This window comes from Ictidomys tridecemlineatus, chromosome 4 (assembly GCF_052094955.1).
Source record: "Ictidomys tridecemlineatus isolate mIctTri1 chromosome 4, mIctTri1.hap1, whole genome shotgun sequence".
Classification (NCBI taxonomy): Eukaryota; Metazoa; Chordata; class Mammalia; order Rodentia; family Sciuridae; genus Ictidomys; species Ictidomys tridecemlineatus.
Window position 1 is genome coordinate 126,898,999 of NC_135480.1, and position 25,738 is coordinate 126,924,736.

General features: G+C 33.0%; 1 protein-coding gene across 5 annotated transcripts in view; it reads right to left on the bottom strand.

The window, feature by feature from the left end:
• Positions 1–407: 407 nt before the first annotated feature.
• The window catches only part of Naa35 (N-alpha-acetyltransferase 35, NatC auxiliary subunit), a 92,146-nt gene continuing 66,815 nt past the window's right edge, over positions 408–25,738 (bottom strand). For all 5 annotated transcript variants that reach the window (XM_040285605.2, XM_005337435.5, XM_005337433.4 and 2 more), the window contains exons 13-23: positions 25,598–25,657; positions 21,391–21,497; positions 12,733–12,799; positions 11,034–11,132; positions 10,359–10,537; positions 6,870–7,006; positions 6,007–6,074; positions 5,070–5,210; positions 4,559–4,681; positions 1,765–1,845; positions 408–738 (exon numbers count right to left, since the gene is read on the bottom strand). In XM_040285605.2, the coding sequence (XP_040141539.1) occupies positions 679–738; positions 1,765–1,845; positions 4,559–4,681; positions 5,070–5,210; positions 6,007–6,074; positions 6,870–7,006; positions 10,359–10,537; positions 11,034–11,132; positions 12,733–12,799; positions 21,391–21,497; positions 25,598–25,657 (1,122 nt within the window). In that variant the 3' untranslated portion in view covers positions 408–678. The remainder of the gene's footprint in view (positions 739–1,764; positions 1,846–4,558; positions 4,682–5,069; positions 5,211–6,006; positions 6,075–6,869; positions 7,007–10,358; positions 10,538–11,033; positions 11,133–12,732; positions 12,800–21,390; positions 21,498–25,597; positions 25,658–25,738) is intronic.

Genomic DNA, 25,738 nt, shown 5'->3' on the forward strand with positions numbered 1-25,738 from the left:
TAAAGTAAATGAAAAGGAACATGCCACATTTAAATCTAGACCTAAAATTTAACAATCTATATATTTCTACCTTGCTACCATTTAAATGTCACCAGCAAGCAATGTATACTCTTTTAAGTGTCCCATGTAAGTTAATAGGATTTCTTTTAAATATTTGTATTCTTATATCTATGTCACGAAACACAAACTCACAATTTCCATGTTATTTAGCCTCCTTTTGTATCTTAGAGATTAAAAAAACACTACTTTTGGATAATTTGTTTTTCAACTGCAAAAACTGTAAAGAGCAAACACCTTCAGTTATCAACATACATCAACAAAGTGGTACTGGTTTTCATCTCCAATGATGCACTGTTTTTTTGTCAAGAAATTTATTATCCTTTACAAACACTATTTTCACTCAGTCATTCATAAAAAATGATTTATGATTAAATCTGTAATAAAACCATATAACGTTCATCAATGCATTCAATAAGACCAGTTTCATCCATGGAACATAATAAACCACTTTAAAACAGCAGTTTTCATTTACATCATGTAAGGCTGTCAAACTAAAAAGTATTCCTTATAATGGGCTGTTATCCAAGAAATCCATTTCACTTTACGTTATGTGGTAAAACTGATGGATATATCCTCTGAGAGTAGAATCTGAAAGTAGATTCTATCACCTTTTCAGTCTCAAACAAGTTTCACAACAGGAAAATATTTGTGAACAGAGAAATCAAATTCAGGAGGAACCTGTAAAAGAAAACACAGAAAGTCAATTGCTGCTTTTACTAGTATTTAAGCTTTGAACAGAACAAACATTATTTTTAGTTTCTTGCATTTTTTAAAATGAGGCAGCACAAAAGAGATAAAAAATTGGTTTTAGTGATAAGTCAGGAATTAACCTGGAGGAATAAATTATTTGTTTCTGGGTTAATAAAGGTCATCACAAAACATACTGACCAGCTGTTTTCTATCTTCCAAAAAAGATTAAAAGGAAAATGGATTTAAATTACCAAAAGAAACTCAAATTAGACCAGGGAATAAAATTATTTTTACTTTCAGGGTTGCTGATGGTACTAACTAATAAAATGAGAGTCATTAGTAAAGCAGAGCTAGAGAAAAGAAAGACAGATAATAGAAAAATGATGAGAATAAATGAAGTGAAACACAAATGCCACCAAAAGCGCTATGGCCTTGGCCTCTTATGCAGAACTAATGCTAACAGGCTGAAGTGACACTAATGATATAACTGCATTACCAAGGGAAGCCTAGACTCATATCTTGAGGTTTTAGAATGAAGTTTTTCAGTTATTGAAACATTCACCTTCCTAAAAGTGGATGACTTTTAAGTACTTGGTACTGTATCTTTGTTTTTACCCGCTTTCTTTTTTATCCCAAGTTATTCAGTAATTTATATGAATGGGAGAAAGAAAGCAGACTCAAAATTTTTAGTCACAAAACATGTCAAAAAATGCCTATAATCTCAGCAACTCAGGAGACTGAGGCAGGAGATCACCATCAAGTTCAAGGCCACCCTCAGCAACTTAGTAACATCCTATGCCTCAAGAAAGTGGGGGACGGGGTGCTGGGGATGTGGCTAAGTAGTTAAGTGTGCCTGGGTTCAATCCCTAGTACCAAAAATTAAAAAGGCAAGCTTTAGTTAATTTACATTTTGCTGATAAAAATCTTTTAGGATGACTTTTGTTCATTTTGTCTACGATTTTTTTTGTAATATTTTTTGAAATTTCACAATAATTTTCTCCACAATGTACTTACCTTTGACTCCTTTTTGTGTCCTCCTGCCAACAACTTCATAACCACAAAATTAGGTTTTGCAACCTTTAAAATTCTACTGACCTAAAACAAGAACAAAACAAAATTCATAGTCAAAAGCTTGTCACAGACACGAATAAGAATTTGGCACAAAGAAAGTGTTGAAATTTTATTAAATAAAGGCATTTTTAGAACTCCATTTCAGACAATTCTGAAACCGTGGAAAGGCTGCTGCATCCGCAGCCCTCGAGGGAGCATGAACTGTAGATGAACTGTAGAGTATGGGGGTATGTTTTCAAATCCCAGTTGTGGCATTAAAAAGCTCTGAGCCTTCTGGCAAATTTTCTAATCTCTCTGTTCCTTAGTTTCTTCATCTGTAAAAATGGAGATAACTTTACCTGTTTCACAAAGATTTGTTGTGAGGATTAAGTGAGTTAACATATACTGTCATGTGCTTCATAATGATGTTTTGGGCACCAGAATGTTGTTTTGCAATGACATATGTGATGGTGGTCCCTTAAGACATCACCTAGAGCCAAACTGCTTTGTCTTAAATATGCTATGATGTCCACACAACATCATCTAACAAAGCATTTTCAGCACATCTTCCTTCATTAAGTGACACATTAGTGTACAAGAGATCAGAATATGCCTGGCAAGAAGCTGAGTGTCCTTTGAGTACTAACTGTTACTTCTTTTTCTTTCACATATATATATATATATATATATATATATATATATATATATATATATATATAGTTGTAGTTGGCCAAAATATCTTTATTTTATTTATTTATTTGATGTGGTGCTGAGGACGGAACCCAGGGCCTTGCACGGAACCCAGGGCCTCGAATGTGCTGGGCAAACGCTCTACTGCTGAGCCACAACTCAGCCTCCTAACTGTTATTTCTGATCAACACTTGTTTAAATGCTTCATTTGAACACAATAGTGAAATAAAATTCTGGATTTCTCTCAAGAGAATAATCCACAAAGTTCCCATTGCTGCTTTTTCCCAGACTTCTCAATAGAAATATACATTACTACAAGTTCAGCATCACCTCCCCCTCAACTCATCAGATATCCACACCTGCTTAGCTGATAGTTCCAAGTCTAATGGGTAGCTCAAATTTAACATGTCCCAAACTCCGCCCTAATCAATGAATCCAGTTGCTCAGGTCAAAATCCTTGAAGTTATCCTTGATTTCTTTTTCTCTCACATCTTACATCTAACCTACCAGGCAATCCAGAAAACTTGCTCTTAAAATATAAGGAGAAGGCAATCATGTTTGGTAACCTGTACTGTTATCACCAGCTTTTCCCAGCACTAATCCTATGGTCTGCTCCTTGACTGGGTCCCCAGATTCTACCTTTTGCCCTGCAACAGTCTATATCACAAGTCAGATCTGACTGCTCCTCTACTCAAAACCCTCCAGTAAGTAGCTCATGCCTATGTTTCCCACCCCCACTCTAGGAATACAACTCCTTAACTGCTGTTAAAATATCCTGGGCATTAATTGCCCTGTGTCTTTCTGCATGTAGATTCCAGCACCTGCCCCCACCTACCCATAAGGGCTAGAATTTCTCTCTGTATTTTCTGGTGAGGACAACAAGTGGTCAATAAATCTTTATTAAGTGAATGAAATTCCTACTGAATGCAATATGCCATCTACTACAGGCATGTCTCGGAAATTTTTATATTACCACTTATTTTCCTTTATTAGATGGAATTTGATTTTTTTTCAAAGTTTCTCTCAGCCAAGTGCAGTGGTGGCACATACCTATGATTCCAGAAATTTGGGAGGCTGAGGCAGGAGGATCATTAGTTTGAGGCCAGCCCCAGCAAGTTAGTGAGAGACTGTCTCAATATAAAAGATAAAAAGGCTAAGACTATAGATGTAGCTCAGTGATAAAGTTCTCCTGAGTTTCATCCCTAGCACCCCTCCTCACAACAAAAATCTCTCTCCTGTCTCATTTTTCTGGCACTGGGGATTGAATTCAGGGCCTACTTGCACATGTAAGAAAAATGCTTTACCAATGAGCTATATCCTAGCCCATCTCTCATTCAAGGCAATCAGCTCTCTTAAGTCAAACACATTATCAATAATTATCTTTCGAAAGATATTATACACTAGCATAAGAAAATACTTACATACATAGTTTTCACCCCCTTTTGATAGAAATGGCAGTATACAATATACTGTCCTGCACCTTTCTAAACATTACATTCTGAAGAACACTCCATTATAGCACATAAAGATCTTTCTTATCCTTCTTAAAGCTGTCTAATATTCCAATAAATAGATATGTCATTATTTATCAGACTCCTGGCTGATGAATGCTAAAGTTTCTTCCATTGTTTTTGCTTTTAGAAATACGCTGCTACAGCAAATACTCTTACATTCATCACTCACTCCCTCAGTTCTTGTTTGTGCACATATGTACTTGTACCCATTAAAGGAAACTCTTACAGAGTAAATGTATCTCAATAAAGTTAGGAATATAGCAAATTACTAAAATATCAGAAACCTGAAACTTTATATTGTATTTATTTTCAAAGTTTATTCTGATAGCTTAAAATAAAGTCTTTAAAAGTAATAGTTGTTAAATGGTCAGGTTAAATAATGTTCCTGTGATAAATGGCCACATCATTTTTCATATTTAAGACTTAAGGTTAGGCTGGCAAAGCTATTTGAAATCCTTGGCAAAAAAATTACAGTCTGTGTGATATAACCATGTTCACACGGTAGTAAGATATGTTATTTCCTACAAGCTTACCCCCCTAGAATCTAGTCTTACCTCATGGTCTGGGTTGGGGATATTTTCCAAAATCATTTTTGCCTGCTGAAAGTGCTTACTAGCTGCCACATACAGTTCTGGCGACTGAGGAGGAGGGCTATATTTATTGAGGTCAGACATTTCCTAAAAAGAAGGGGGAATATTAATCAAAGTATATTTAATGTAAAGTATCATTTTAAACTATTATGGAATTCTACATTGAGTATCCATTCATACAAAAATACTGAGGCAAATATACAACACATTTCCTGTTATTTTTCCCTAGGTAATTTATTTTTCAACCTCAATATACTATCATATATTATTTCATAATTTAATTAACTGGTAATGTGATTCACATATTCAAGAAAACCAAATAATTTTCACACTATTTAAAACTGCTCTTTTCTTATCTGTCCCAATGATACAGTGTTTGATTACCTAATTTAAAACAAGCTGGTTAAGTATGAACAGTACATCTCTAAGAAAGTCTAAGATTAGACTGCATAAAGATTTCACCAAGTAGGTTCACCTTGAACTGTAGGTAGTGCACTGGTGGCGGGGTCATCACACTGTTGAATGGAGCAAACCTGTGCTCATATCGAACTTGTTCACTATCAAGTTCGAACTTGGGTTTGCGTACTTTACCATCCATGTCAAATGCTACCATGGTCTGAAGAAAAGAAAATGAGAAAAGGAAAGCAATATGAAAAAGTAAACATCTTCAATAATACTGTAAACAAATGGTGGTCTATATACATTTGAAAAGATTCATGGCTCAGAAGTCAAACAGGAAGAGGAAAAACTGACTTATTATTCACTCTTATTTTATGTTCCACGCAATGGAATGCAAGCGTGTTTTACCACTGAACTGCATCTTCAGCCTGGTTTTTATTTTGAAACAGGGTCTCAGGGACTCGCTAAATTGCTGAAGCTGACAAGTTTGAGGCTTCAGTGTCTAGAGTTGCTGGGATTATAGGTGTGTATCACTGAACCTGGTTCTGCTTTATGCATTTTAGTTGCTTCAAATCATTTCTGGAGTTGCCAAAAACAACTTAAAAAGTTTGACTCACTGTCTCCTGAAAAATTCCTGCTTTTGCTTATGCCATTCATTGTTCCTAACATACTAACACACTCCTAAAAAATTCCCAAATCCATCACATCCATGAAAGTTTTCCTGTTTATGAGAAGTAAGCTCTTCTTTCTTGTACTACCTGTTTTACACATATGTCAATTGGACTGTCAGGTATTAACTTGGCCATGGATGAAACAAAGACCAATATACTCAGTTTTACAAAATGTCTGACAGCAGGGTTCAAATGCTTCTTGAAAACAACTAGACTTGAAAAAGAATAACCTTTAAGCAAAGGGGTAAAGTAAAATAAAAGTCAAACTAGAACCTGGAAAGAATCATGAAAAGAGTTCATTTTAAATAGACTGTATAACAGCAATATACTTCAACAACTTACTTTAAACATTCCAGCACACATGTTCTGATATGCCTGGCTCATTGTGATCTCTCGGCTCAATGGACGAACTGTAATTATAGAGAAAATAAAAAATCTTCTATATTCCTTTCCTCTCTTCCTCTTATGTTATTGTAGGAGAAAATTTAATTTTAAAAGATTTTCCAGCTTGTTTATTAAATTTAAACTTCATTTTGCTCCCACAGACTAAATTTTGGTTTGAGACCAAAGTTTGCAAATAATAAAACTGAAAATCTAACAATAATTTTCCAGCTGTAAAATTCTAGTATGAAGTAATCTTAAACCTTTCTGAATTCACCAGAGACTTAACCTGTTAATACAGGGAAACCCATGAATAGTCATTCAATAACCAACACAAACTGCTTAAATCCCAAGGAAACACAAAGTAGTATTTTATGATCGTAGTGATATCTGCCCATAAGTGATCTATGCAGTCCCTTTAAAATACTTCTCTTTCCTCGTGGTTCTTGGACTATGCCACAGGAGTTCTGTGCTACCTTCCTGTGCCTAGCTGTAAAAACTATCTCCCTTTTAAGCCCTCTGGCTCTGCCCATATCTTGTTCCCTAACCTATCTGGCCTGAAAACTCCATGTGGATATTTCCTGATACAATATCTCCTGATACATGGAACAGCAAAGAAATAAAAGGAAAGCAAGGAAAGGAAACAAAAGGGCTTAATCACTATTACTGGGACTCAGTTTCTACCTTTTAATCTCTGAAGGGATGAAGAACTAAAATATAATGACTAATTCACTCATTATGATTCACAAGGAGCTTTCCATCTATTTCTTTGTTAAAAGTACACTCCACTGTTCTTTAGTAAGTTGAAAAGAAGTCCACAGCACCTTTCTTTTTTTTCTTTGTTTTTTTACTGCTACGACCTTTCTGCTGTTCTTCCATTATCCTTTCCTCTGCCATCTGTGAACCATCAGCACGACTCAATGTTGACATCAACCATGCATAAAGGAATTCAGAGAGGTACCTTGAAGGACACAAAAACGTCAGTTAACAGTACATGTCTAAATTAGATAGCTTTATAAACACATGTATTAGTAATAATAAATAGTTTTTATTAATTTATTTATTTTACCTTTAGGTGCTAGGGATAGAACCCAGGGCCTCATACATACTAAGCACATGCTTTACCTCTGACTAAATACCTTTAGTTCCAAATATATAATTTTATAATGCTTTAAGGTTTTATGGCAACTGATGACCATATTCAATAATAGATTAAGTTTATAAGAAATAAGCATTAAGCTGGGCCTGGTGGTGCACACCTGTAATCCCAGTGGCTTGGGAGGCTGAGGCAAGAGGATCACAAGTTCAAAGCCAGCAGCTTAGGGGGGCTCTAAGCAATTTGGAGAGATCCTGTCTTGGAGGGAGATATGTATATACACACACACACACACACACACACACACACACACACACACACACATATACATTATATACACATACAAATATATATAAATAAAAAGAAAATAAAAAGGGCTAAGGATGTGGCTCAGCAGTTAAACACACCTGGGTTCAATCCCTGGTCCCCCCCCAAAAAAAGAAAAAGAAAGAAATGACCTTATTAAAATGACTTGACTTTCTCTTTTCACATTTTATATAACTTTTTTCTTTAAAATTAGTTCTAGCTATACATTATAGTAGAATGTACTTTGACACATCATACATAAAGAGTATAACTTTTTGATAAATATGTACATACATAAAACAAATGAATGCCCACTAAATTGTTTTTATTTATCAGGATACTTTTCATCTAGGTCTATTAAGAAAAAAAATTTTTTTTACCTCCTAATCATAAAAGCAAGCAAAGCAAGTAAAACAAAGAAATTCAGAAAATGACATAAAATTACTGGCATTACACAATACCATTCTAAAAACATAAAAACATTTAGGCTTGTAACTTAGTTTAGTCAATAAGTGCAAAATAGAATATTCTACCACATACTTAATTTTTCAGAATTTTAAACAAACTAAGCCTGAGAAGTAACCAACCTGGGATATGAATATATCTTTTGTAAGATACTCAATAATAAACGAACTACAGTAAGTGAAAATAAAAAAGATTTATAAGAAACTTCATGATCAAGTTTTGTGCCTATTTTCAATATTTTCTAGAAAAATGTAAGGCAGTTTACAATACTAAAACCCATATAAAACAAAATATTTTAAAGTAAAACAGAAACTAGTATAAAGACAAATGGAATGACAGTATTATATTGTGAAGCTAAACCAACTATTATGTTTTTTGAAGCTAAGGGAAAAAGGGAATGTAATTTTATCTGATAAACAAAAAGCACCTCATTTCATATGAAGGGAAAATAACTCCTGGCACTTGATTTAAGAAAAGCATTTATTGGGTGGGTGTGGTGGTACATGCCTGTAATTCCAGCTATGGCAGAAAGCTCACAATTTCGAAGCCAGCTGGACAACTTTGGGTGACTCTCAAAAAATAGAAAGATCTGGGATGTAGTTCAGTGATACAGTGCCCCAGGTTTAATCCCCAGTACCATAAAAAGAAAGAAAAGCATTTGTTATAGTATCCTTTAATGGATACAAATACAAATGAAATATTTTTCTCCTCTACAATATAAAATCTGTGGAGATTTTATATATATATATGTATGTATCTCCTCTATCTTAAATCTGAAAAATTAATGGTGCCTTCTATCTCTAAATTATTTAATCGAAGGACAGATGAATCAAGGGAGAAACAGGGTTCAGGCCTTTCTTCTCAAACATCAGGTACTTCCAAGAGCTTTTTACAAAGTGCTTTATCAAAATTAACTTATAATTATCTAAACCAATGGTTTTCAAATTGCCACCTGTGGATCCGCAGCAGTGTCACCTCTGAATTAATTAGGAGAAAAAATTGGGTCCTATGCTACACTTACTAACCTAGGAACTCTAGGGATTGAGCTCAGTAAGTGACTATGGTGCATGTTAACAATGAAGAATCACTGTTTCTGCTGTTCATTTGAAAAGGGTCAACATGCTTTGGGGATCACATTCATGAATAACAACAGATTATTTTGAAAAATATAGGAGTCCAACCTAAATTTGAAGCCAAAAAGCAGGTCAGTACATGAAGGCCACAGGAGTACTTATAGGCAAAATTAACATTTCTTTTGTTAGTAAGGTATGAATCTGCTTATAATTTAACGGTATATTTACCATTCATTTGCTGAATTAAGATCCCAATTCTTTGAGAAAAAAAAAAGTCATACTTTCATCTGAGAAAATAAGAGCAAAAGCTTCCAAGTAGGTTCCTCAAGCACAAAGAAAAAGGAATTTGAGCCCATTCCTCTACAAAAATCAAGAGGAATATCTACTATGAGCTAATAACAAAATGTATTCCAAGTAGCATGGATTAGTGGTTTTATCTATATAAATGTTGAAAAATAAAACAAGTAAATTATTCTCTTATTATCACAGTCAATATTCAAATTCAAGTTTCATAGCCGAGAGTTCTGTTAAAATTCCTTGCTGCTAATGATAACAGTAGAAAAAAATTATTTTTCTTCTTCAGAGCAGTGACTCCAAAGAATATTTTTTAAATTAAATAAACTCAAATAGATTTTAAAAGGCGAAATGTAAAGTTTACCAAATTTAGGTGTTTGTGATGAGCAACACAGGTAATTGGTAATTTTAATTATCTCCATACTCTGCCAGACTAGGACTGGTTCAAGATACCTGAATTCATTAACACTCAATGTTCTTAAAATTATTTTCTATGACAGCTTTGTCATGCCTAAGATAATGCCAACACACATTGTCTTTGTAAGTCTCTTTATTATGTCCTCCAATGAAAGGGAAGAACTAATCTCCTGAAGATCATCCCTCATCAACTCCAGAGTTAAAACACTTTAATGTTTCAGAGCCAGAGCACGAAACAGTTATGTTCTTAGTGATCATCCTGGCTGTGATTTCTTCCCAGGAGAAATAAGACCTGGTTCCACTGTGAACTTTCACTCCATCAAGTACATCCACAGCCACTACTTAAGTGCTCTTAAGTCAGGGCAAAATGAGTTTTCTTCATAAAAATAAATAAAAGATCTTCAATTAATATATTTACTTTGGGGCCACTTTTATTGATTTTTACGTAAATATTCAAATGGATGGGAAAACATCTGTAAAATGTTACACCACTAAAGACATTCAAATTGATGCAGCTCTAATTTTCAACAGCCATTTTCCCAACTGTCCTACATCTAAACTGTATTAAATGAATGAGTACTCTGATATTACATTATTTTACAGATGCTCTCTCAGATCTTATATACTCCATCCACCAATTTTAACTCAAACTGTTCTCTTACCAGTATATGTAATAGTACTCATGCATGCTATAGAGTTCCAATTCAAAGCCACTTAGAAGATACTGTATCATAATTCGAAGGTTATGGTAAAGGACCCAGGTTCCTAAACAAGCCAAATGTTGCCTTTGGGGTTCTTGTTTCAACAGCATAGTGTGAAGTGCTGCATCAACCTTCTCTGCCTGTCAAAATATCATAACATTGAGTTTTTTTAATGTAATAAGAGAACTTAAAATCTCATTACCCAAAGATCCTACTTTGAAATGCATTTTTAGTTAGATTTATATGCAAAGTTCTCATTTCACAAGGGTAACATTTACTTAAATGCTTCTTTAATTAAGAGACACCCATTTTAAATAACAAAATACAAATAGTTGACTTAAGTTCTTTGCATATACTGTCAATAAATATCACTGCTCCCACAAAATAACTGAAAAATTAACAAATTTTTATTATGTCAATTTGCTATAAAATCATAGTTGTCTATAATATTTCAAAATTTATCCTCATTATCAAGGAAGTAAATTGTTTATTAGCTTGGATTATTGTTGTTTCTTCCTAGAACCTTCATATTGTGAAAAATTAAATATTTAAACTATTGTTCCAAAGCATTGTTTTTGAAAATCTAGGCAAAATGTGAGAATTAATTTTTGAAAAAAAAGGCAATTTGGCTCTTACCTCATCCTGCAAGGTAGCAAATTCCTCAAGAATATGACCAAGCTTATCTCTCTGCCGAGCTCTGTTATGTCCATGGATCTGAATAAGACTACAAAATGGCTGTAATACACATATAATTTGTTAACAACCAATGTGGCATCTCCTTACACGAGAATCTACATTCCACATTCTCAAAATCTGGCTTCAGGGGAAAAAATGCTGAGTATTTTAAGAATCATGCCTACACAGATGCTAGTTTTTAAAGAATGTAACACCAGAATTTATCAATAACTAGAAAAAGGATGAAATTATACTTTATAGTGTGTTCATGGATGAGCATGAAACAACAAATCCCATCATTATGTATGACTATAATGCAGCAATTTAAAAAATGTGGGAAGAAAAAACAAAAGAAAAAAGTGGCTGCTGGTGAAACCTGTTTTCAAATGACAAAAATATCTTCCTTCAATCTTGAGATATCTTCCTGAAATTTCAAGAGGATAATTTCATTTGTTTATTTTAATCCAAAATCTAGTGTTCAAAGCTGAAGTTTCTGTGCTACTTTAAATACAACAGAATACCTAACAATTATATGGTTTGAGTAATGGCCCATGTGTATAAACTGTAAGGTTTTTCTATTCCTAATCTCTTTATATAGTGCTCTCATAAAATAACATTTCACTAATCAGATGGTAGACATGTGTGTCAGAATGCTCTGATTTTAAAAATATGAGTAAGATCTCTGAAGAGTAAATTTTATATCTCCTCTGATCAACTACCCAAAGAAAGGTACAGAGAAGGTACAGGCTGAATATCTCTAATCTGAAAACTCAAAATCCAAAACTTTTTGAATGTTGACATGATGCTCAAAAAGTTTCAGATTTTGGAGCATTTTGGATTTTTAGATTAGAGATACTTATTAATTCATAAAGTCTATGAAATATTCTAAAATCTGAAAAAATTCAAAAATAGAAACAATTCAGGTCCCAGGCATTTCAAATTAAGAGATAGCAAACCTGAGTTAGCATCTTATTCTTCAAAGAGCAAGAAGTTTAAAAGCAATGTGCCTGATAAAATGTTAGTGATAAAAATGAAATCTGATCTTCTACTAATTTGTTCTTTTGCCACACCACATTGCATTGCTATACATATTTATTAAACAAAATTAGGCCCCAAAGAGCTACCTGTTTGAGTTCTCTAAGAGATATGCTTATAAAATTAAATTTAAAAATTTGTTTTGAATAATTTAATCTACTACAAGGTTTGCATTTTTCCTAATTATCCGAGGCTTGGAAAAAAAGAGTTTATGACCTTGCCTAGATTAATTTTAATAAAATCCTGTTCTCACTAAGGTAATATGCAGTATATAAGAATGTTGTAAATCTTATAAGGTCAAAAAAAGTAAATTTCTATGTTCATTTAAAACAAAAAAAAATTTTAGGAACAAATGCTATTTTCCCAGCTGGGAGCCTGTGGCCTCTCAGGCTGCAGTGAGAGGCCATCCTAGGCTTCCTCTGGATCTAACAACCAGACAGGAGGGTTACTGATTATAAAGTCAAGTGTTAATACTCAGGTGTTTAGAGGAGACAGCATTTTTTAAAATTTATTCACTGAATGTGAAGAAGAAATAGATAATAAAAATGCATAAATTAATAACATTAAAGGGCTTATGTCCCAAAATTTTTAGAGCATCCATCACAACCCAAATTATAGATCTTACCCGAACACAGTGAGTAACAAAGGAGTCAATACAGTCCTTAGCCTGGTGATTATTATATAGGCAGCATCTGTAAGAGAATATTCACATCATTAACATCAAATTATCTGGCTTACATAAAAGAAGCAGTGCGTGCTATTAACAGAGAGGGAGAGAAAAGTAGAAAACAGAACCAGAAAAATTACCAAGTTACAGAATGTTAGCATTAGATTAAGAAACATTTCACTATTGCTATGTTGTGCAGAGTAAGTGTATGGTATTTCCAATTTCTTTAGTTCTAAATTTGGACAATCTAAGTTCAATCTAATAAGATCAAACTAGCAAGGAGAAAGGGAAAAACCAAAGTCCCACTTTTCCACGAACTCACTTCAAAACCATATATTTTCCTACAACTGATATCCACATGGACTGCGCTCCTGATAATAGCTACAAAGAAAACAGAGTCTCCCAATTCTTTCAAAATGTATCCCATTTCCAACCACAGTATAAATTTCCACCAATTCATCAATTCATCCTCTGACACCTTATGTTCTGTCTTTACAAAGTAGTTTCCTTGTTTCAGTTAACAATTCTGATTAATACCTTCCTGGAGCAGTCTCCAAGGTACCTGTTTCTTGACCTTGAGGGAGCTGGAGGTTGAACAGATAGGAAGATTAAAAAAATAATAATATTCTTACAGAGATCAGTGTTGACAACTTGCTATTCATTTTTACAAGTAAGTACTCTGCGAAGAGCCTCAAAATTTAACAGCCATAATAATGCAACAGAAAATGACAGTATACTTAGCAGACTAGAGAGGGAAAAAAAAAAAGCATACTTAGAACAAGAAATTGATGGAATTAAAAAATACTGAAAGGTTCCTTATATCTTTAATATCAAAGAAAATTACTTAAGATGAAAATAGAGCACTTAAAACAATTTTCTGGATCTAAAAATAATGATTTTCAAGTTTAAATATTCAGTAGATCTAGAAGATCTAGAATACCAAGATTTCTAAAAAAAAAAAAAAAAAAAGAAAGAAAGAAAAAAGAAACAGATGAAGGCAATAATTAAGAATGTAATAACAGGGAAAAGGATCTGTTTGGGAGACTTTTATACCTTAATGACTGAATTCCAGTACAATTAACAGAAAATCATACATGAATATTCTGGCAAAACTCATGAATTCTTAAAGAGAAACTTAAGAAACAATGCTCCAGAAGGAAGTTTCAAAACACAGGAAAAAGAGAATCACATCAGCATTAGATTTTTTTTTTTTCCTTTTCTTAATAAGGTGCTAGGGATTAAACCTACCCTGGGCTTGTGCATGCTAGGTAAGCAATCTACACTGGAGCTACATTCTCAGCCCATAAGATTTCTTATCTGTTACCCCAGAATTTTATAAAGAGAAGAAAAAGAGCTATGGCTACCACACAATGAATTTTGCCATATAATCAATACTCATTATTCATGGTAGTTATGTTCTATAAAACTGCCAAGGACAATGAATTAGACTATAATCCCAGAGGAAACACTGGGTTAGGTACGTATGAGCCTCTGGTCACACATAAAGTAAACAATATATAACCTTGGTTTATGCATATTTCTGTTTAAAGACACATTGAATTTATGGCCCAATAGCACTATAATACAGCATGTCTAAGTGAAGCTTATTTATACATGTATTTTCTCCATAAGGCATTTCATCACCTTCTTATGCTAAGAAAGGCTAGACAGCATGCCACAATGGATGGGATCATTTTAAACAGTGAAAAAAACACAAAAGTCACAACCATATGGGAAATGTAGCAGTAAATAGAAGTGTTTATAGCATGTGATCTGAAACAAGAAAGTAGAGTTGTCTATTGGACTTCAGAATGTGCTGCTCTGTCTGTGTTCCCTGTCTGCACACATCTGTAAAGATGGTGAAAGCAGTGCAAATAAATTATGGGTTACAAATAAATTATAGTGAGTAGGTAAATTCGCAAATAGAATCTCAAACTATTTAGATCAACTACAATTTCATCTAAATGATAATTAATTAAAAGTGACAATATGTAATCAAAGAGCTAGACGGACTGTTAAAAAGAAAAGGTGAAATGCAAACTAAATGGATTAGATTTTTTTGGGGGGAAACAAGAGGGGATGGAGGAGGTCCTGGAGATTGAACCCTGAGCTTCTTTCCATGCTTAAACATGTGTTCTACCACTGAGGTATATTCCCAGTTAGATACTATTTCACATACATCAAAAATGGTCAAAATTAAAAGTTTCATAACGCCAAAGCATATATTATAAGAAAATGAGCACTCTACACACTGTTGCCCAGCACACAAATTGGTTGAATTACTTTGGAAAGTAATTTGGCCAAATAAAATTGCAGATGCACAGGCTTGATGATCCAGAATTCTACTTCTAAATATATATTCTATATGCACAAAGAGATATTCAAAGATGTTCACTATAGCACAATTTTAATAATGATAAATTAGAAACAAAAAAAAATCTCATTGTAGACCAATGGAAAATTAACTAAAATATATTCAAAGGGTGTATTTTAGTTAATTCAAATAGTTTTGCATGAATCAACTTGGACAGGTATAAAAATCCCAACATGGAAAGAAAAAAACAGGTAGAAGAAAAATATATACAATGTGATAGAATTTTAAAACAGATAAAACTAGAATATTGCTGTGGACACACACATGTGCTGAAAGTACACAAGCATTCACAGGAAAGATACACATAAACTGTCATATCATGGTAACCTCTAGACTGAAAAGCTAGGGAAAGGCAGAGATTTGAAATTTGAGTCAGCAGCTCCCAAAGTACAACTCCTATTTCCCCTGGTGGTGGGGTGGCCTTGAGACACTTGCAAAGGAGAACACAAGATCTAAGTACTATTAAGACCTTATTTGCTCTCTGCATTTATTCTCTCACAAGTATACAATGGAGTTTCCACAGGCTCATGGCATGTGATTCCATAGCAGATGGAAAGCAGAAGCAGGAAAGATAATGTAGCTATTTTCTAGTAAGAAACACGGAAGAGATTTGCAAAAATGTAAAAAACACTGCCACTTTTCTCATCAATTTTTCTTACAATAAAGTGCTTTCCATAAAAATATTATGTTAATATGTACTAGACTGAGTATTATTTTTAAAATGAATTAGAAAATTTAAAGTATCATTTTAATTTCTAAAATAGTACCTTGTTAGTAGGTACAACCAGTATAAACAAAAGCTATCTGGTTCCTTAATTATATTTCTTAAGAATATAAAGGGGTCCTAAAACAAAGTTTGAAAATTCTTTTTTCTTTTTTTTTAGTTGTCAATGGATCTTTATTTAATTATTTATATGTAGTGCTGAGAATCAAACTCAGTGCCTCACAAAACACTAGGCAAGCGCTCTATCACTGAGCTACAACACTTGCCAGCCCTTAACAATTTAATTTAGTTCTTTATACCCAATTCCAGCCCTATACTGGGACTTCTCAGAAAGCTCCACCCTCTGGGTTGCACATGGTTCACTCTCTCAATTCACTCATGTACAAATATCACTACCTCCCAAATCAAGGAGCCAGCTAAGGAAGGTTTTCTTTCTCTCTTCGTCCCTTCCCCACCCCACTTTTTGTTGTTGTTATTACTGTTTTTGTACTAGGGACTGAACCACCCAGAGATACTGTGCGACATTATCTCCAGCCCTTCTTACTTTTTATTCTGAGACAAGGTCTCTAGTATTAAGTAGCCCAGGCTCCTTCTGAGCTTGGGATCCTTTTGCCTCAGTTTCCCCAGTCACTGGTATTACGATTGTGTACTAGATCTGGCCCAGCAAAGAAGGATTCTTGATGAGTGCCATCTTTCTGGCTTGCAGAGAACTATTAGCTGTCTTATCTCTGTGTCTTCATATGGGATGGGGAAGTGCTAGCCCACGCCCTCTAAACCCTTTCTCTTTTTATAAGGACAATAATCTCATTATAAATGTTTTACCCTCTTGACTTCATCTAAACCTAATTAACTCCCAAATGTCCTACTTCCAAGTACCACCACACTGAAGGTGATGGTGGTAACACATGAGTTTTCAGGAGTCACAAGCATTTAGTCCAAAACAGCAGCATAACCACCTACAAAAAAGAAATATGTAGAAGAACTTTCAAATTAAGAAGAAAAAAAAGAAACTTAATCAAAACTGGATCAAAACAAAAAAATATAAGAAAAAAGAAAATACACAGTAAATAAGCCTAGGAGAAACAAAGAAAATGAAATAATCTATTTCAATGAATAGGTCGAATTCTACTTTTAACAGACTGAAGTAGTAAAAATCTAAAACAAAACCCAGTTGAAAACCATGTAAAAGAAACCCATTAAAATGATGATAGAAGATGATTTAAAGAAAAAGGAAAGAACAATGAGATGCCAGACCTATTTTAAATAGAGAAGAGGGGCTGGGGCATGGTTCAATGTTAGAGAGGTTGCCTGGCAGGTGTGAGGCACTGGGTTCAATTCTTAGCATCACAAACAAATAATTAGAATAAAGGTCCACTGACAACTAAAAACATATTTTTTTTTTAAAAAGAGAAGACAAAGTAGTAATAGCAATATTAACATGAAATAAGGTGGTATTTATGGTTGAAAGCACTAAACATGGTACAGGGACAGTGTATAACAATAAAAGGCACAACTGACAAGGTCAGCATAATAATTTAAAATCACCCAGGGCTAGGGTGGTAGCTCAGTGGTAGAGAGCTTGCCTAGCAAACATGAGGCGCTGGGTTCAATCCTCAACACCACATAAAAATAAAACAAATTGTATCTACAGACAACTTATATATATGTATATAAAAATCATATGCACCAAATAGCAGTTACAAGCATGAAGCAAAACATTTAAGAATACAAGGAGAATTCTATAAATTTGGTAATTTATTTTATTTGAAAGTGTATGTGTGTGTATATACCCTATGTTGTTTGGAATTAGGTAGATAAAAACTGCATAACAAACTCAATCGAACTTTGCATTCTAAGACAAAATTTTCTTTTCTTATATGTGTAATAGACATGAAAATCAGGCATGCACTCAATCATACAATAAATAAAATCAACTAGATTTTATAACTGGGTAAAATCAGAAAAAACAAAACATTATCCAAAAGTTTTTACCTGAAAATTAAATATACTTAAAAGTGACTCTTGGATTACAAAAAAGGAAAAACAAAAATGTTATAATATCTGTAGAAAGATATCAATACAAAGATTACTTCCTACTGAAATAAGCTCAATCATAAACAAAATAATCAATCTTGAATATCTCATTATTAAAAAAATAACAAGAAAGATGTAAAAAGTAACAATGACAACTATTATAAAAGCAAAAGATTATTTCCATTAACATGATGTTCAAGTTTGCTATGACCACTGTATATTTGATTTTGTTTTAGCATCTAGAAAACAAAGAAACAAAATGAAATAACTAATATACAGTATAAAATAAAGGATGAAATTATCTCTTAGGAAAGAAATTTCAATTATCACAACAGCAACAGCAGCCAATAACAAAAAAGAAAAGGAGGAAAAAATCCTAGGTACTACATAGGATTTATCAAGAAACACTCAGGATCCACATGAAGAAAACAAATAAAAATAATACTATGTCATTTGATCATAAGATTTAATAGCATAAAAATAAGAACTCTTAAAATTAATATTTAATTCCAATAAGAATTCTAGGCTTAAAAAGCCTGAGGAAAATTATCCTTAACATTTTTATGGAAGAATAAAAATACCAAAGAAGTACCAAAAGAGTCCTGAAAAAGAATTAGTGCAGGAGTATATAACAGATATTAAACCTTCAGAGAAAGGCATGATTTTTTTTTTAAAGAATATATCACTGGAACTTAAATAAATCCCAATATGTAAGGTATTTTGAAGTAATATAAAGACATCATTATAACAAGAGTGGAAAAATGGTTTCTGCTTTACTCAAAGGGCTATCAAGCATGCAATAAAGTTGCACTTCTATTTTCATTTCTAGTACAGGAAAATATTTCAGAAGAATAATAAAAACCAGAAAAATCTTTGGAAAAAGATTTAAGTGCTGAAAAGGATAACCTATGAGTTGAGGAAAATCATTTACCTCAACAACAAAAAAAGCAGACAAAAATGGCCATACAGAAAGTAGAAGTTTTGATGTGGTAAAATAGATTAAGGAAAAAAAAATCCATAATGCCTATCAGGGGATAATAAAGAGAATTAACTTCCTATAATATTCAAAGAACTCTTAGAAATATGCCAAAAAATAAATCACTTAACAAAGCTAATGGGCAAAGTTATAAGCAACTTATTAAAAAATTATAAGTACCAATAAATAGTATATCTGAGCTCAAATTACTCAACACACAGAAAAAAATTAAAAGTAATGAGTAATACCTTCTGCTGTTCATGATGCATATGGAAAGTAAACTTTTCATACTGTTGGTAGGCATAGAAATTGTTACAATCTTTTTAAAAAGAAATTCTGGAAATATCTGTTAAAGTTAAAACTACACAGGTTTCTTCACCCAGTAACCCTATTCCCTTAGACTATATTCATTTTATGAAATATCTGGGAGCCATTAAAAAAATTTGTTATATCTACATCAGGTAATTTGGGATGCAAGGCTACCATGTATCTCTCTTTTTCTCTCTCCATTTTTTTGTTTTTTGCATTATTGGGTATTAAGTCCAGGGGCGCTCTCCCACTGAACTATATCCTCAGCCCTGTTTAGTTTATATTTTGAGACAAGAGTCTTGCTAAATTGCCCAGGCTCGCTTCAAACTTGCAATTCTCCTGCCTCAGCTTCCCAAGTAGCTGGGTTTATAGATGAACATCACAATGCCCAGCTATCATTTATCTTTAAGTGAAATAAAGATAAAGTAGGGGAGTGTGGCAGGGTGAGGGAGAAGTGATGTGGAAGAATACTGGCTAAATTATACTGTTATATTGTATGCATGTACAAATACGTTAACATCAAATCACACCATACGTACAACTATAATGCAGCAATAAAAAAGGTGGAGAAAAAAAATTTTTAAAGTTAAGGTTTTTAGTTTTAAAAGATTTTAAAAAGCAATCCACAAAAACTTAAAAAATTCATGACAAAAACAGTCTAATGATAGTTCCTCACTGCCCACAAAATAAAAACCAAACCTTACCAGAACATTCAAGAGTCACTCCTATCTTATTCCAAATTCCCTTATCACCTACCTCCCATTCATTTGTTCAACAAGTATTTACTGTGTGCTTACTACATGCCAAACACCATTCTAGCATTTATGACACATCAGTCAAAACATCTGGCTATTTTAATAGAATAGCCAAAAATACCTGCCTTGCGTTTGTGGAGTTTATATTCTAACTGGGGGAATAGAGAGAAAGAAAGATAGAAAACAAACATAATAAAAAGTTAATTATAAAGCATAAAAAATTTTATGGAAAACAGAAATGGATTGGAGGTGGAGATTCCAATTTTTAAACAGCTCTCACTGAGGTGACACTCCAGGATTGAAGTTTGACATTCGGGTGTCAACCAAGGGGTTTTCTAAGACTCACTCATATCTTATTTCTAAGGAAAATGCCCCCTCCTACCCTCCACTCTCTGCAAAGACTTGAGAGTAAAAGAGTTCCCACATGTTCCAAGAATAGCAAGGAGGCCAGTAAGGGAGGGGAGGAGACAAAGTCAGAGAACGGGCAGGAAAGACCTAGACGTAAGAACACCAAATCTTGTAGGCCCAATCATAAGGATCATCGCTTTTATTTCAAATGAAACAGGAATGTAACCAACACTGTATATCCTTCCAGGGACAGTTCTTACCAATGGGAATAGGGGCTAAATTCTCAAGCTCCCTTATCCCTGAGAAGAACAACTCTGAGGTTTTCAACCACACTGTTTTTCAAAGGCCCTATAGTACTAAACCAAAGTTACTATCTATGGAGTGCACTTGATGATCCCACTTGCTCACAACCCTGCCAGTTTTTCCTGGGATTATTTCCTAAAATACATTCACATAAATCTTAGTCTCAGGGTCTGTTTCCAGGGAATCCAACCTAAGACAATAAGCTACCAGAGTTTCACATAATATGTGGCATAATTTATTCAAAAAATTGCTGGTAAGAAGGCTGAACTACTAATTGTTCTTAAAATATATTTCATACTCTCATGCCTCTGCAGATGCTGGGCTTTTGTTGTTATTGTTGTTGTTAAGAAATAAAAATCACTCAGTTCCTCTCTCCCCATCAGAAAAGTCCTCCTCATTTCTTAAAACGTGAACTTAAATGATGATTTTTTTTCCTACAAGCCATCCTTTTCCAGTTTCTTATGACAACATGTTTCCAGAACAATGACTACTAGATAATCATTTAAAGATCAATTATCTACTTTTAATTTTTATCTAGACTCAGATCAAAAAGAGATATCTTATTTTTATAATTACTTCCCAAAGTCTATAACAGTGCCTTGCACAAACAGTCCAAGACAAATTTAAACAGTATGTGGCAGAGATGAGTTAATTTTAACAAGATTTGAGTTATTTTTATATAGAGACTACATTCCAAACTATTTTTATATTTTATTTGTAAAGAAGGAGTGCAGAGAACTTTTGACTTTTTTTAAAAAAATGCATACATTATAAATTGTCTTATAACACTTACTTGGGGGAAAGCACCGGAGGACTGACAAAAGACCGAAGTGCATCTTTCACCATATCTTGCATGAGATGAGTTCCAAAGACCTTTTTATTATCCACCAGGAATGTGGTCTTAAAATAAATTTTATATGTATTAGTAATGCTGCCAAACAAATTGACATTACTGAGACATGAGAATATTACCTTTAAATACTACAAAATACAAGCAATTAAAATATAAAAATTGGTGGAAAACTTTTATAAATCACTGAATCCACAGTGAGTACTGTTTATTCTTATGTAAGATGTATTCTGAATTTTAAAAATATATGTAGAAATAAACATACCCCTATACAAGAATTAATCAATGAGTTGACAGTACTAAGGATATGTCAAATGAACCCATACACGAGGACTCCATAAGTTACAAAATATTTAATGGCTAAAAATATTAAGTTATTTGATCACTTTTTTGAGGCACTGGTGATCAAACCCAGGGTCACACATATGCTAAAAATGCTAATACACACAAACTTTGTAAAAATAAAAAAAACATATATTTATAAGTTTGTGTTTAATTTCCTTCCTTTAATAATCTCAATGTTTTAATGTTTAATATACCAGAACTTCTTTAATTTCCTAATACTCATTTTATTTTTAATTTACATAAATTAAAGTTCATACTTTGTACAGTTTTAGAATTCACAAATGCATAGTTGTTTAGTTTTACAATCAAGGTACTGAACAATTACATCATATCCCAAATATTCCCTCATGTGATCCCTTTGAAATCAAGACCTCATCCCATACCAAATCCCTAGTAACCACTGATCTATTCTCCAACTCCATTGTTTCATCATTTCTAAAATGTAAGATTAAATCAGGATGTCTTTGAAACTGGCTTCTTTGATGCCAATGAGGTTCATCTGCATTAGTGAGTATATCAATACTTTATTCCTTTGTATTTCTGAGAGTATTCCACTGTGTATATTTACCACAGTATCTTTATCCATTGCCCAGCTTAAGAACATTTGCGTTGTCTCTGTTATTGATGTTCAAAAACAAAATAGCTCTAAACAGCGGTTTTTGGGAGAATGTCAGATTTCATTTCTCTTAGGGAATCAACTAGGACTTTGCATGCTTAATTTTATAAGAATCTGATGAACTGTTTTCCAAGTAGCTAAACCACTTCACATTTCCATCATCAATGTACCCTTGCCAGCACTTGTTATGATCTTTTTTATATATTAAGATAATGTAAAAGGTGGGTAGTATTTCACTGTGATTTAATTTGTATTTCCCTAACACTAATCATGTTGAGTATCTTTTCACACTGAATTTCAAATTTTTCACTCATTTTTAGAATTAGGTTGTTCTTATGCTAAGCTTATTAAGAGTTCTTTTATGTGTTCTAGATACAATCCTTTGTCAGACATGATTTTCTACTACTCTGTATCATCACATTTTTCATTTTCATTTTTTAACAGTGTCTTGTATAGAATAAAAGTTAATTCTTCATCAATTATGCTTCTGATGTCATATCTCAGAACTGTTGTTCTCCCCACACAAAGATTTTCTCCTATCCTTCCTCTATATCTACCTATCATTCAGAGTACTAGGTATTGAACCCTGGGGTTCTACACCACAAAGCTATATCTCCATCCTCTTTTACTTTTTTTTAAAATTTTGAGACAAGATCTTGATAAATTGCTTAGGGCTTCAATACACAGCTAAGACTGTCCTTGCCATTCTCTTGCCTCGGCCTCCTAGGTTGCTCACCACCCCTTGCAACACTGTGAGACAGGTTCTTGCTAAGTTGCTGAGGCCTGCCTCAAACTGAATCTCCTCCAGCCTTAGCCTCCAAGATGCTGGGATTACAGGTATGCTGGGTTGATGCATGTGTGAGATTACAAGATGCTACGATGCTTGATTCTATCCTTTCTTTTAAAAATTTCATATCTTTGGATTTTATATTTAGGTTTTTCATGTATTTTATGTTATTTTTTTATGACTGTCCAAAGTGTTCTTTTTCCATTTTTGTTGAAAAGGCCATAACTTCTCCACTGAATTACCATTGTACCTTTGTCAAAAATTAATTAATCATATTACTGATCAATTACTTGACCACAGTAGTAAATCAATAAAGGATTATGTACTACGAAACTGAAATATAATAAAGGAGCAATTTTTTAAAAAGAGGACTTTTTAAAAAGAGGACTTTCCTCTAGCTTCCACACAAAATAGTTATTTCTATCATTTTGTCAATATTACATTTCTAGTCACACAGAGTAAGTTCTCCCATTTTCTTTTATTTTTTTCCTTTTGAATTTTTCTTTTTGTTGTTCTAGTTCTTTGCCTTTCCATATAAATTTTAGAATCAGATTCTTGAAAGCTACAAACATTTGTGCTGTAATTTTGACTGAGACTGCTCCGAGTTTATAGATCAATTTGGGGATCACACTAAAATATCAGTCTTGCGCTGGGGATGTAGGTTGATGCATGTGTGAGGCCCTGGGTTCGATCCCCAGTACCTTACACACACATACACACAGTTGTTATACTCCATAAACACATTTATTTCTCCATTTTTTTTTTTTAAGTTCTTGGATTTCTTTTAACAGTATGCTACAATTTCTCAGCATGCAGGAATAGGATATATATATATATATATTTTGACCTCATAGAATATGATTTCATTAAACTCAGCATCAGTTCTAGAAAATTCTTTATAGATTCTTTGGCATTATACAAAGAAAAATCCTGTTGTGTAGATAGACACTATGATTTCTTCCTTTCTAATCTATGTGCCTTTTTTTCCCCCTTGTCTTATTACATTGGCTCAAGAGGAAAACAATAGTCTTATACATTAAGTATAATATTAGATGTAGGGTTTTTTGTATATGCTCTTTATCAAGTTCTCTTCTATTCCTAGTTTTGCTCAGTTTTTAATAATAAATTATGCTGAATCCTGTCAAATGCTTTTAGGACTAGATTGTATGGTGAATTACACTGACTTTCAAACACTGAATCAGCCTTGCATTTCTGGTATAAAACTCCATTTGGTCATGACCTAATTATCTCTTTTTATGTACTTCTGGATGAATTTGCTAATATTTTGTTGAAGATTTTTTGTCTGTGTTCACACACACAAAAAAATGGCCTATAGCTTTTTTGTTTGAAATGTTTGGTTTTAGTGCTAAGTTAATGCTGGCCTCATGTATTGATTGTTCTTGTCTCTTCTATTTTCTGTAAGGGACTATATAAAATTGGCCTGGGTTTTCACTGGTGGATATTTTTTTAAATCTGTGAATTCAATCTGTTGAATAGATAAAGGATTATTCAAATTATCTATATCTTCTTAAATGAGTTTTGGTAGTGTCTCTGAAGAGAGACATTTTATCTAAGTTTTGGAATTATGGACTAAGAGTTATGTATAATATTCCATATTATTCTTTTAATGTGCAAAGTGTCTACAGTCATATCACCTCTCATTCCTGATGTTAATCATTTTGTGTCTTTTCTCTTTTCCTTATTATTCTATCTAGTTAAAGGTTCATCAACCTTATTGATATTTTTTCAAAGAATCTGCTTTTGATTGCATTGGTTTTCTCAACTGTTTTTGTATTTCAGATTTTACTGATTCTTGTTCTTACCTTTATTACTTTCTTCCTTCCACTTGCTGTAATTTGTTCCTTTTCTAGTTTCTTAAAGTGAAAACTTAAAATTACTAACACCAGATCTCTTTTTTCTTAACATTTAATGCTATACATTTCCAATGAAAATTGCTTAACTTGTATCCTACAGATTTTGAGGCTATATTTTTATTTTCATTTAGTTCAAAATATTTTATTTTCTCTTACAAATTTGTCTTTGACCTATGAGTTATTTACAAGTGTGTTGCTTAATTTCTAAATATTTGGAGATCTTTCTAGATATTTCCTCTTACTCATCTACTTTAGTACTTCTAAAATGGTCAGAAAGTTGTTTTTGTATGATTTCCACATATTAAAATTTTAAAATTATTTAAGGCTTGTTTTATGCCCAGCATATGATTTTTGATTAGTATCTAATACTCAATAATATAATAAAGTCAATAATTCTATTAAAAAAATATAATGCTAACTGTGGAATATCCTTTTAAAGCATCTTCCTTTGGTTTATCAGTCAATAAAACAATCAATACATATAACTTAATGTTTAAAATAGTTATTTTGAAACTAAATGAAACTTACTTGTAACAAAGATCTTGAAAGAACACAAGGTGATTGTTCACTAAATTCACAGAAAAAGTCCTAGTAGATAGAGAAAAAGCAAAGTTATTAACAGATTAAATAAAAGAAGAAAATGAGGTCCATAAAGCACAATTTTTGAAA